The sequence below is a fragment of the Ceratotherium simum genome, chromosome 2 (genome assembly GCF_057802395.1).
Source record: "Ceratotherium simum simum isolate JZ-2026a chromosome 2, ASM5780239v1, whole genome shotgun sequence".
Lineage (NCBI taxonomy): Eukaryota > Metazoa > Chordata > Mammalia > Perissodactyla > Rhinocerotidae > Ceratotherium > Ceratotherium simum.
In genome coordinates, this window is record NC_141901.1 from 42,932,537 (window position 1) to 42,946,006 (window position 13,470).

A 13,470-nucleotide genomic window follows, 5' to 3' on the forward strand; every position below is an offset into this window, starting at 1 on the left:
GAAAGACATGAAGGCTGGGATCATGTCCTGGCCATGGTGGGGACACGTTTGGCATCAAGCTTGTGGTTCTTTTCTAAGTACACTACCTTGAAGTTTTGTCTAGGTGTCTGTCTCTACCTCCAGATTATGAGCTTGTAGAAAGCAGCAATTTATTATTTTATTGAGGAATATTTGACAATTAAAAATTACATATATTTAAGGTGTACAGTTTGATGATTTTGATACTAGCTCAACATGAGCTTGATATAAGGGAAGCTGTTTTTGTAGAAAGGGAGCCATATTGTAACTAAGGATAACCTCTAAGTAATTAACCCAGCTGGACATACTCTGGCTTCCATGTAGGCTAGATAATAAATAACTGAAACATAAAGAAAATTGCATGCATTATGACTTATGACCCCTGCTTAGCTTTATATCTCCCAGCTGCAATAAGACAGTAACTTTGTTCTTTTGAGTTCCTTAGAGATGTAGCGACCGCTAGTCTATGGTGCCAGGTGGACAACATTCTTGACCCTCTCCTCCAGTGATCCCCGGAGAGAGATTCTACACTGGTATACATCATTAATGACAGCTGAAAGGTCTGGTGTGGTGTTCCGCCCAGTGTATAGCGCCAGATGGTGTGGTGACCCCCAGACTGCAGGGCCAGATAGTCAACATTCCGGACTCCCTCCTCTATAGTCCACTTGCCTTATATAACTGCTTCAAGATTCTGTATTCTCTTTAAGATGGTTCTTTAGGACACAAGTCCACCATCTTACAATTAGCTGGCTTTTTGCTTAATAAAAGTCCTTTCTCTACCACCATCTTGCCTCTTGACCAATTGGCTTTTGTCTTGTGGTAAGCAGATTGTGCCCTTTACCCAGGAACAATTTGATGTACATAATACATTGTGAAATAATCAGCACAGTCAAGCTAACTAACACGTTAATCACCTCAGATAGTTACTTTCATTTTTTGTGAGAATACTTACGATTTACCCTCTTAGAAAATTTCAGGTATACAATAAAGTGTTGTTAACTATATTGTATATATACAATAAAGCCACATTGTTGTACATTAGATCTTCAGAATTTATTCATTTTGTATCATTGAAACTTTGTATCCCTTGACCAACTTCTCCCCATTTTCCTCTCCTCACAGGCCCTGGTAACCACCTGTCTACTCTGATTCTATGAGTTCAATTTTTTTTAAATTCTACATACAGTGAAATTATGCAGTATTTGTCTTTCTGAGTCTGGTTATTTCACTTAGCATAATGTCCTCTAGGTTCAACCACGTTGTTCAAAATGGCAAATTTCTCTCTGTTTTATGGCGGAATAATATTCCATTGTATATACATAACACATTTTCTTTATCCATTCATCCATCAATGGACATTTAAGTTGTTTCTATTCTGAAAAATACTGAAATGAACACAGAAGTGCAGATATCTCCTCAAGATTCTGATATTTTCATTTCTTTTGGGTATATATCCAGAAGTGGGATTGCTGGATCATAAAGTAGTTCTATTTTTAATTTTTTGAGAAACCTTCATACTGTTTTCCATAATACCTGTACCAATATACTTTCCTATCAACAGTGTACAAGGGTTCTCTTTTCTCCACACCCTCTCCAACACTTATCTTTTATCTTTTCGATAATAGCCATTCTAACAGGTATGAGGTGATATCTCCTTGTGGTTTTGATTTGCATTTCCCTGATGATTAGTGAAGCTGAATATCTTTTCATATACCTGTTGGCCATTTGGATGTCTTCTCTTGAGAAATGTCTACTCAGATTCTTTGCCCATTTTAATTATTTTTTGCTATTGAGTTGTAGAGTTTCTTATATACTCTGGATATTAACCCCTTTTCAAATATATGGTTTGCAAATATTTTCTCCCATTCTGTTGGTTGCCTTTTTACTCTGTTGATTGTTTCCTTTGCTGTGCAGAAGCTTTTAAATTTAATGTGATCCCTTTTGTCTATTTTATTTTTTTTGTGAGGAAGATCGGCCCTGAGCTAACATCTGCCAATCCTCCTCTTTTTGCTGAGGAAGACTGGCCCTGGGCTGACATCCGTGCCCGTCTTCCTCCACTTTACATGTGACACCGCCACAGCATGGCCTGACAAGCGGTGCGTCTGTGCGCGCCCGGGATCTGAACTGGGGACCCCGGGCTGCCGCAGCAGAGCGCGCGCACTTAACTGCTTGCGCCACTTGGCGGGCCCCTCTATTTATCGCTTTTAAACATCTGTTTAATTACTTTCCTGGTATACATTCCCAGGGGAGTAATGGCTGAATCCAAGGTATTCAGTAAAGTTCTCTGTGACTTTAGCTCCACATTGCCAAATTGTTTTACCTTTTAGAAATTTGAGCCCTGTTTTTATTTTAGAAACATAAAAGTGTATTGATGAACCACTTATTTGCTGAGGAAATCATGATGTTGGTTAGATGAAGGCTCACTCTGAAACTGGAAAAGATTTTGGCTTAAGTATTTCTGGATTTTCCCTCAAACCTTCAGGGATGCATAGCCATAGTCTCTGGTTCAATTACCCATCCTTTGGCGCCCCCTTCTGAGAGACTTCCTCACAGCCAGTGTGGCCCCTCCCAGGGAGATGCATGGGTGGGGTGGGGTGAGGTAAAAGGGGCTGGCAGAGAGAAGGTTTGAGGCGGGGGAAGGCAGTTCACCTGTCACTCAAGGGCCCAGGTGGTGTTGTATGGAGGCCCAGCCTACACATCTGGGACCCCTTAGGGTAGGCTCTTCTCTACTCTACTTCCCAACTTCCACATTGGGGTTGGTTATTTCCTTATAATAAAGTTGTTCTTACTACTTCTCTCACCTCCCACCCATCACCCAACCCAATTAAAAATCATCTATCAGCATCTTTCTGTGGACAGGATGAAGTTGCAGCTCTAGCTAGGCACACAGGGCCCTTCATGTTTTGTCTCCTCCTGCCTCTCCAGCCTTGTTTCTTCTCACTGCTCATGATGCGCCCTGTGGACCCCCTCCCCTGGGCAGACCACTCTCTTTCATACCCTCAAGCCTTTGCCCAGGCTCTTTCCTCCGTCTGGAGTGCTGGTTCTCCATGCTTTGCTTTTCCTTGCAACTAAATCTTTTCTTCAAGGCCCAACTCAAATATCTCCCTAAGGAAATCTTCCTCAACTTTCCAGGCAGGTGTTCCTTCCTGGGAGTCCAGGGCACCCTGTTCATGTGACTTAGTTAGTAATGTTCATAGTGTATCATGCCAGTGTGTGACTCTGTCCACTCCACTTGTCCCCACCCTGAGCTGGCCCCATGTCTTATATCTTACTCACATTGCCTGGAAAGGACCCAGCACACTGTGGGGACTCAAGAAATATTTGTGGGATGAATGAATGTGCTTCATGACTATGGAGTTGGGGGTTCACTAATTGAGGAGCGACATCCAAAGAGGATGTATTTAAGTTGTGTGTCTGACCCCACCTGAGCCCTGGAGCTAGGAGGATGAACTCTGAGGTAGGCAGATGGATAACATGACCTTCTGTGTTCTGAGATGCTTCAGATCAGGCTCTGAGGGAAGATGGGTCCCTCATACTGGCTGAGTTAATGGTAGGAAGCCAGTGTCCTGTGATGTCATCTCAGGAATGCGGTTGAGGCTCAGTCATGCTACTGAAGAACCTGTGAAGAGTCACAACGCTGGCTGCCATAATTGGAAGCACTGAGGATGGGCAGATTGTGGGACTTGGTGGTGTGGCCCCTGCTTGTGCCCCTGCCGGAGTCACACAACTGCCTCCTGCCTGAGCACTAGGGAATCTCTAAGATAAACCAGAAGCCAGGACCGTGGATTCGGAGCAGCTTTGGCCCAACAGTGACAGGTCAGCATCTCTTCCAAGAGAGTTGTGGGGGTGGGGGTTACATGTGATTCTTATCTGCACAGAATCCAGGGAGGACTGTTGACCCAGTGGGATAACCCCGCTTCCCGAAAACAGGGATCTCATCTCTGTAGGAAGTGTGGAGTGGGAAGTCGCTGGCATGAGTGCCTCACCTGTGTGTGGGGTGCCGGGATGGGTGCTGTGGGGCGACCAGGAGAGGCCATGGGTGCCCCTGGCTCCCCAACACTGGCCAGCCCAGCACACAGAGGCTCTGGGAGGCCATGGAGACTCAGCACTGGAGGGGCTGTGTGGATGGTGTTTAGACTTCAGAGCGGGTCACGGGGCCAGGCGGTGGTGGGAGCAAAGATGGGGACCATGTGTAGTCTGTACGTTGAATTAAGAAAGGAAAATAGTAACAACACTTGAGCAGGGCTGGGGTTTCTGGGTGGTATAATTATTTTAATATTCTTTTGTTGTATAAAATAGCCTATGATTGTGGAGATCTTGCCTTCTCAAGGGCTTTAAAAATATTTCCATTGGAAAATGAGTCTAGTTTCTTGCCTCTAAGAGTCTAGTTTCTTCTCATTCATGACTTCTGGTGACTCCTAAGCTGAAGGCATGGTTGGGAGGTGGAGAACACAGCTCCTGTCCTCAGGGAGCCAAAGTTTCAGGGAAGGGACAGAGCCCTGTACTGAGAATTTGCAAGGACTCTGAGCCACGTTTGCAAGGGGTCCGCAGGGAGGGGGCCTGAGACAAGGTGCAGGAAGGTGGGCAGGGATAAGGGGGCAGAAGATTCTAGGAGGAAGCACCTATCTTGCTGTGGGCTGGCCCAGATGAGGTGCTGCTGTCTCCTCCCAGATCCTCCACTGTCCCCAGCTGCTCTACCCCCGCATCTCCAGAGTTGCCCCCTGTCCCACCATGACTGACACCCCAGCGGAGGAATCCCTCTTCCAAATCATCCACTGCTACCACCAGTACGCGGCCCGGGAGGGGGACGTGGAGACCCTGTCCCTGGAGGAGCTGAAGGCCCTGCTCGTGGACAACGTGCCCCGCTTCATGGCGAGCTTGGTGTGTGGGGTTTGGGGTCAGGTGGGGATAAGGAGGGGCCCAGGGGACTGGTGTAGGGTTGGTTGAGGGTTGGAAGTGAGTGGTGAGGGTGTAGGTACAGGGAGCCGTCTCCCAAGAGAATTTCCACTTAGGGGAGGGCGCATGAGGGAGTGCAGAGGGTAGCATCTGCGGCCAGAGAGAGGATGGGCCTGGTGGCTTCATTTCCCCTCCCCTCTCCCGAAACTCCCTGCTTGGCCCCACTCCAGCCCACGCATAGCTAATCCCCAGAAACTCAGTCCTAACCCCAAACCTGTTTATTCCTCTGCCTGTCCCTTCCCTAGAGAGGAGGTCCTAAATCATCCCTCTCCCCACAGACCTGTCCCGTCAGCGACCTTGATCCCAACTTGCCCTTTGAACCCTAGCCCCTTCTCCTGGGGTCTAGCATAAGCCTCCCCGCTGCCCCTGTGCCTGGGGGAGGCGACTTTGGGCTGCGGTGGGGCTAGGAAGTGTAGCTTCCCCTCCCACCTCTTGTGGGCAGGGCGGATAGACCAGCCCAGTCTCTCAGAACAGCCTAGGGGGCACAGCCCTGGAATCCAGGCTGGGCTCAGACACCCTCCTCAGGCCTGCACATCTTATCATCTTCAGGCCCAGCCCTGTGACACTGTGCTTCTGGGGGACTGCAAGGCTGGCAGGAGTGTCTGTGGGGCACTGCCCTCTGCTCTTGGTGCCATGCCCTGGGGGGTCTCTGGACTGTCATCTCCAGAGGACTTCAGGTCCATGCCCCAAGTCAGGGCTGCTACATCCCAGGAGAAGCACTTCCTTTGGTGGCTTCCTAGCTCCCGTTGCCTACTTGTGGGGAATATCAGAGGAGACAGTCTTGTCCTCAGTTTATTGGAGTGTAGCCGTGAGGGTCACAGATGGGGGGCTAGGGTGATTGTGGTTAGTCCCTGTTTCTAGAGAAATCTTTTCCTTTCCAGGGCCAATGCTTGGCCCTACCTCTCAGAGGGTCACAGCCCACCTGTACAGGACCCTCAGGGGCAGACACCTGGGCACAGGGCAGACAGATAGCAGCCTGGGTCAGGTGGGCTGAGGTGAGGGAAGCCGGGGGGAGCCTGCCCAGGGCAGGCAGCCTCCAGTTTCTCAGGTAAACCAGCTTTATGGAGGAGATAAGATTATACGCAGTAGATAGTGGTGGGGTGGTGAGGGGACAGAGGGTGCCAACCTGCCCAGGGGGATGAGAGCCACCCTCCAGGCCCACAGCTGCTTACAGCTGCAAGGACGTCCTGCCCCTGAGGCTTTCTGAGGACTCCACTCTGGGTTCCTCACGTCCACCAGCCAAATCCTGCTGAAACCTGCTTCACTGCCACTGCCCAGTGAGTGCGCCCACCTTGTCTTTGCCTGTCCCCCTCCTCGCTGTGCTCTGATCCCTGACTTCCTTTCTGCTATCCCTTCCACCTCAAATGCTCCTTTCCTTGCCTGTACCATCCCCAATCCTCAGCCCTCAGGACCACCTGCTCTGGGTACATCTTGGACAGCTCCAGGGCCCATGGCTTTGTCCTTTCCCTCAATCTGTGCTTTCCATAGGTGACACAGGCAAAGTGCCACAAACAGTTCCTGTGCAGATGCCACTTGGTGCTGGCCCTGCAATAGTGCTGGAGATGCAGACATGAGGGACAGGTGGGCTCTGCCCCGGGGAGCTCCCAGTGTGAAGGCTGAAGGACAGCCTTCCATCCGGAAGTCCCTGGGCTGGGCTGTCCCTATGGGGGAGCTTGCATTTCAGCTGGGAAGACAGGCTTAAACAGCCACTGATGGTGGACGGACATGAATTGTGTCAGGAGGTACCAGGCTGCTCAGCACTGCTCAGCAACTGTAGACAGTCAGCCAGCCCACAGTGCCCAGTCTGCACCCTCTGTCTGCCCACACAGCCCCAGATCCAGTGAGCCGAGGTGCCTATCACACCTCTGCCTCTTCAGCCTGATTCTGCAGCCTATGGTGTCCTGGCCACTGACACTGACATCGCGTGAGGAGCTGTTTCGTGCAAGCCCTTTGCAGGCAGTACCGTGCCACTGTTACCCCACCCCGTCCTTCCACCAGCAGGTGGTGGAGGCCTGGCCATCTGCTGTGAGGCTGTGTGCCTGGGTGGGTGGTTGACCCTCTGCTCACTCCTCAGGGCCGGAAGGAGCCGTACTACATCACGGAGTTGTTCCGGGAAGCAGACAAGAACAAGGACAACCAGATCTGCTTTGACGAGTTCCTCTACATCTTGGGCAAGCTAATGAAGGACTACCACCTGCAGTACCACCAGCAGCTGTGCGCCCACTACTGCGCCCAGCACAGCCTCTATTAGAGGGGGCACAGGCAGCCTCCTGGGGAGCCTGCCCCGGGCAGCTGAATGGAGAGCTCTGCTGTGCATGTCTGCGTCTGCCCGCATCCGTGTGCATATGCGTGTACATGTCTGCAGAAAGGACAGCTGTGAGGGAAGAGAATAAAGCAACTTCATAGATGTTTCTGAGTTTGTTCAGTTCATGGATCTGGGCATCTGCTATGGGTCCAGAAAGAGGAGGTTTGGTTCATCCTTGGGGATCACCCATTTTGGGGGAAAGACACAGCTCCTGCCTCCAGGAGCCCCTGTCTGAGAGGGGAGACAGCCCTGCCCTCAGCTTTCAGTGTGAGAGGGAGGAGTCTTTCCTCTTGGGGAGCTGGCTCTCTGACAAGGAAGCCAGGACTCACCAGTGATGTTTTGATCACTCATTCATTACACAAACATGCTAGGACAGGAGCCAGGGGGCAGAGGCACACAGGACATGGACCCCAATTTTGAAGGTCTCCCTGCTCTGGACGAGAGCTCCAATGAATCAATGTACGAAGGCGGAGGGGCCTGGGCCCGGGAAGGGGCCAGGATGGGCGGGGAAGATGGGCTGGTAGTTGACACGGGGTGGTGGCATGGGACCAGTCTGTGAGGGAAGATTGTGAGGTGGGTTTTGCATGGCTCAGTCAGAGTTGGGGACAAGGGCAAACCTAACAAGCCAGCCTGTCATGGGGAAGAGCGATGAATGGAACCTGGGCAACTGCCAATCAGGGAAGAATTCTGGAGGAGAGAAGGGTTGGTTCTGGTGTTTACTAATAAAAATTGATGATGGATGTGGGCGTTACTCTGACTCAGAGCTTTTTGTGACTCACTGATCCAAGGCCTCCCCCTGCCCTGTCTCTGGTGTTTGCTTTTCTCTCTCTCACCCTGGGAGCTCAGGAATCCGAAGCAGAATCTCTCTGGGAGGGTCTCCTCTGCCTGCTGGGGCCTGTCTTGGTGTATTTCTTCTCTGAGAACCCATGTCCTGAGCTTATTGTGATAGAAATTATGAGTTTTCAAAGAGTGATGGGCGGTTTTCTGCGTTGCTCCCCCGTGCAAATGATTGGGGGGGTCATTTAAGGAACTTGATTTGGTTCCCTCCCCCAACTGGGTCTGTGTGCCAAACAAGGGGAGCAGTACCCTGTGGGCTGAGCTGGGGGCCCTTGGTTTTTGGTCAGTCAGGCTCTGAAGCAGGATTTTGCCCCTGCTGCTCCCTGGGCCTGGCCCGTCATTGACACTGCTTCCATATGTGCCAATCCACCAGCGCCTGCCTTTCAGGACTCAGCTGGGCCCCCAGCCATTTCCCACTGGGGCTTCCTACATGCTCCGTGCGGTCTGAACTTCCCCTGTGGAGGTGCATGTCCTGCTTCATCTGGGTTGGGTTTTACTGTCTGTGTCCTCCACCAAGCCAGGGACCATGTCTTGTCATCTCCGAGTCCCCATGGGCCCAGTGTCAGCACACAGTGAGTGCTCAGTGAGTGGTTTGAGGAAGGAATGCAGAAATGGGGCATGTGGATGGGAATCCGATGACCTGGGTCTGTGCTGCATCCTGTTGGCAGTCATGTTCAGACGTGGAGACAGTCGGCCAGGAGACCCAGACCGCGGGGAGGATTCTTCCTGCCTGTCTCACCTGAAACATGGTGGGTTCCACAGGACTTTGAGTACGAAGGGGGCAGCTCAGCCCAGTCCTCCTTGCCTTCCTCCTGCCCATTCCTGGGCAGGATTTCTCCACTGGCTCTGCTTGCTTTGTCCTCATATCCTCAGCCTTGGGCACGACCTGATGGGGTCTATTGGGACACATACCCAGGACGGAGCTCTTTCCTGTAACAGGACCAGGTTCCCCTCCCCCTAGGTTGCCCCATGTCCATCAGTCTGATTACAGGCTCTGCCTTTTCCCCAACTCACTTACCCAATTCCTGACACTCTCTTCTGCCAGGTCAGCTCAGCCTGGCTCCTGCTCTCCCTGAAGCCCCTAAGGCTGTCTGTCCAGGGGAAGCATCTCTGGGGGCGATGTTTCATGCCCTCGCTGGTCAGCATGCTCCACTGACAAGCATACAATGGCGGAAGAGGTCATGGCTCACGTTGGCCTTAAGTCTCCCTCACTGGAACCCGGGGCCTGTTTTCCTTACTTTCCGAATGAAGAAAGCTGTCTCCACCAGGACCGTTCTTAAGGAGTGGCTTCAAGGGAGGCGTCTCCTGAAGGGTCGGGGTCTGGGAAGACATCATTTCCATCAATCTCATCACCACCCCCATTGAGAGAGGTCAGCATGAGCTCCGTCCCCCGCTGGTGAACAAATCCTATGTAGAGTCTGAGAAAAGCCACCTTGCTTGTTCTCATGTGTGCTCTTTGGCACCTAAGCACCAAGACAAATCAGAAGACGCGCCCATAGGAAGGACCTTGAGTAATTCCCTGTGCCTCAGTTTCCTCATATGTCACATCAGGATAATTGTACCTGTAACATCCATGTCACAGGGTTATCAAATGAGTGAGTGGATGCAGAAACACTTTGAAAGTATGCTGTACTCCTTGGGGTAAGGTGTTATTATGTCAGGTCATGTAGGAGAGGGCCTGGTGAATAACAGGTGTGCACTAAGTGCTTGATCATTGGTTGAAAACTTATCATATTGTATGTCAGAAACAACCCTACTTTCCTGTTAAGAGGTTGACTAACTTCTTGCCAAGGAAGCTAGATTGCATTTGGTTGACAGATTTATATCCCGCCTTGTTTCAAAAACGATTTCACGTGATTGGGTGTGATAAAGGGAATTTCTGCATTGGATAAGGGATAGATCAAACTTTCGATTCTGTATTCATGTGTCCCCTCGATAACTATGAGTTGAGCGCCTAGTATGTACCAGACCCTAGGGTGTGATGTGGTTGCTGTTCTAAAAGGGCTCATGGGCCTAAAGAAAAGACAGACAGTAAACAGATGAGCCATACTATAGCAGGGCGAATGCTGTGATACATGAGGATTTGGGTAGCATGGAGGACAGAAGAATTAACCCAGCGTTGATAGGGGTGCAGGAAGGAGGGTCAGGGACGGACTTGGAGCAGATGGTGCCTGGACTGGATCAGGAGGCATGAGGAGGACTTTACCAGCAAAGAGGCATTCCAGGCAGGGGCGGGAATGGGTGATGTCACATCACATCAGAAGTCACCTGAGTTATTTGAGGCACTGAATGTTTTGTTTCTCAGTTTCCTTATCTGTAAAGTGGGAATTATGATAGTACATACCTCATAGGATTATTGTGAAGATTAAATGGATTGATATAAGTAAAGCATTTACAACAGTTCCTGGCACATGGTATAAAAACCCAATAAATCTCAGCTATTATTTTCTATTATTTGTTCTTGTTATTGATTGTTGTTGCTGTTACTGTGTTTGCCAGGCACTGTGCTGGGTCCTGGAAAGGCAGAGATGGATGATCCAGTCTGAGTCCTCAAGGGTTCACAGTCTGGCTGGGGAGCCGGGCACATTTCTGGGGCAGTAATCATGATTTCCACTCACATGTTGCTTGCTGACTATGCACTGCCCTAAGCACTTTACACAGTTTTTCTGTAAACTTTTTATTAAAATATAATACATATTAAGAAAAGTTCACAAATCATAAATATTTTGCATATATTTTTAATCCTCACAACAACACTATAAGGTAGATTCTATTTTTTTTAGGTGGAAGCATTTGAAAATTTTATTTTTAATTGTGGCAAAATACACATAAAATTGACCATCTTAACCATTTATAAGTGTTCAGTTCAGTGATGTTAAGTCCATTCACATTGTTGTGTAACTAATCTCCAGAACTATTATCATCTTGCAACTGAAACTCTATACTCATTAAACAACAACTCCCCTCTCCCCCTGGCAACCACCATTCTACTTTCTGTCTCTACGAGTTTGACTGCTGCAGGTATTTCCTACAGTAGTCAAGTGGTATAAGTGGAATCATATGATATTTGTCTTTTTGTGATTGGCTTATTTCACTTAGTATAACGTCCTCAAGTTTCATCCATGTTGTAGCATGTGTCAGAATTTCCTTTCTTGAATAAAGGCTGAATAATATTCCATTGTATGTATAAACCACATTTTATCTATCCATTCATCCATGGGTGGACACTTGGGTTGCTTCCACATTTTGGCTATTGTGAATAATGCTGTTGTGAACATGGGTGTACGAATACCTTTTTGATACCCTTCTTTCAATTATTTTGGATATATACCCAGAAGTGAAATTTCTGGATCATATGGTAATTCCTTTTTTAATTTTTTCAGAAACCACCAAACTCTTTTTCCATAGTGGCTGCACCATTTTACATTCCCAACAGCAGTGCAGAAGGGTTCCAATTTCTCCACTTCCTCCCCAGGACTTGTTATTTTCTGTTTTCTTTTTTTTTTTTTTTTTTTTGCGAGGAAGATCAGCCCTGAGCTAACATCCATGCCAATCCTCTTCCACTTTATATGGGATGCTGCCACAACATGGCCTGACAAGCAGTGCATCGGTGTGCGCCTGGGATCCGAACCCGGGCTGCCAGCAGTGGAGCGCGCGCACTTAACTGCTACGCCACGGGGCCGGCGCCCCCTTTTTTTTTGATAGTTGCCATTCCAACGCGTATGAGGTGATATCTCATTGTGGTTTTGATTTGCATTTCTCTAAGTGATGTGGAACATCTTTTCGTGTGCTTATTGACCATCTGTATATCTTCTTTGGAGAAACGTCTATTCAAGTACTTTGTCCATTTATCAATAAGATTGTTTGTTTTTTTTGTTGTTGAGTTGTAGAAGTTCTTTAGAAATTCTGGATGTTAACCCCTTATCGCATATATGATCTGCAAGTATTTTCTCCCGTTCTGTAGGTTGAAAGTAGACTCTATTCTAAATCTCTACTTAATAATTGAGGTAACTAAGGAACAGAGAGGGTAAGTAATCGGCCCAAGGTCACACAACTATAAAGTTATTGATATTATAAAGCCCAAAGGGCTCTAGAGTCATGGAAAGAGAGGCTAATCCTTTCTACTTCCTCCAGGAGGCGATGATGGCCTAGGCCCTGGAGAAGCACAGGGTAAATATTTGTTGAATGCGTGGAGGAAGAAGAGAGAGGAATTTTCTCAGCAGAGTCATGTTCTTGTCAGATCACTGGAGCCTGGTGCTCTGGGATCCAGTCTGGCCTCTGACACATCCACACTGGGAAACTCTGGGTGAACCGCTTCACCTTCCTGAGCCTCAGCTCCCATGTCTTTAGACTGGGTGGGTCCTGCACCCTGCCTTCCTGGCAGGCATCCTCTGAGGCTCTTAATAGATTATACGGATGTAAAGTGCTTTGTAACAAGAGAAATGTGCCACATATCTTCAGCCTTAAAGGTTGTTAATCTGAGTGGCATTTTGTTGGGGGTGGGAGGGGCTTGCTTCTCCCGATATCCTGGGGGAATGGGCCACCTCCTTTTCTCCTCTTGGGCAGGAAGCACTTCTGGCTTCTCTAGAGAACTCCTCCCCTTCACCCCAACCCACCTAGATTGGGTTCCTCTTCAGCCCAGTCTCCTGGTGTCAGAGGCACACAATCATCCCGGACAGAGTTGAAGGGTCCCTGCTGTGTTATACAGTGGCTCAGTTTCTCGTCCACGCAGAGGGACCCCAAGCCAGCCTCCATCTCCCTGGGGCACAGGGCACCCCCAGCTTCACAGAGCAGGAGAGCTGTGAAGGAGTGAGGGCAGCAGGAGAGAAATTGATTTAATCCTTTAGCAACACACGTCCCCACAGAGTCCAACCACACACAAAACATCAACAATAATAGAAATACTCCCGTTTTCCTTACTAAAACCCAGCAGCTAGGACAAGTATTCCTAACCTTTTAATGGTCTTTGGACCCTTTTGAGACTCAAATGAAAGCCATGGAGGAACGTGTTTATATGCATACACTCAAAATGATGCATTCAACTTCAGTTCCACTTCAGAGATGCACAGACAGGGCACAATGCACTGGATTAGAATCATCACCAGTAGGGAGGACTTAGGAGTGGGCATCCTGGTTGGCCAAGACAAGGAATGCCAGTGGCCCACAAAAGGAGTCCTCACCATGGTCTCTTCCTGGTTTCTCCTGCTGGGCACTACTGCTGGCAAATGCCTTCCGTCTCCACTCACGCCTCTAACCTCCCCTCTATGAGAAATTTTCATTCTATGCAGTGATTGCCCCATTCACCTGGTTGGGAAACCAGAAACTGCAGCAACCCTGGAAGGGAGAAGCTGCCT

The 13,470-nt window shown here is 49.0% G+C and overlaps 1 protein-coding gene across 1 annotated transcript; it reads left to right on the forward strand.

The window, feature by feature from the left end:
- Positions 1 to 4,749: 4,749 nt before the first annotated feature.
- LOC101388690 (protein S100-A15A) lies at positions 4,750 to 7,354 on the forward strand. The gene is made up of 2 exons (XM_004436317.3): positions 4,750 to 4,899; positions 7,049 to 7,354. Exons 1-2 carry the CDS (start codon positions 4,750 to 4,752, stop codon positions 7,223 to 7,225), a joined length of 327 nt encoding a protein of 108 aa, XP_004436374.1. The 3' UTR covers positions 7,226 to 7,354.
- Positions 7,355 to 13,470: the final 6,116 nt, after the last annotated feature.

Excerpts from the sequence above, each read along its gene's own strand:
- LOC101388690 (XM_004436317.3), top strand. The coding sequence starts at position 4,750 with ATGACTGACACCCCAGCGGAGGAATCCCTCTTCCAAATCATCCACTGC. Across the intron at positions 4,900-7,048 it reads CCCGCTTCATGGCGAGCTTG|GGCCGGAAGGAGCCGTACTA; the intron begins GTGTGTGGGGTT and ends CTCACTCCTCAG.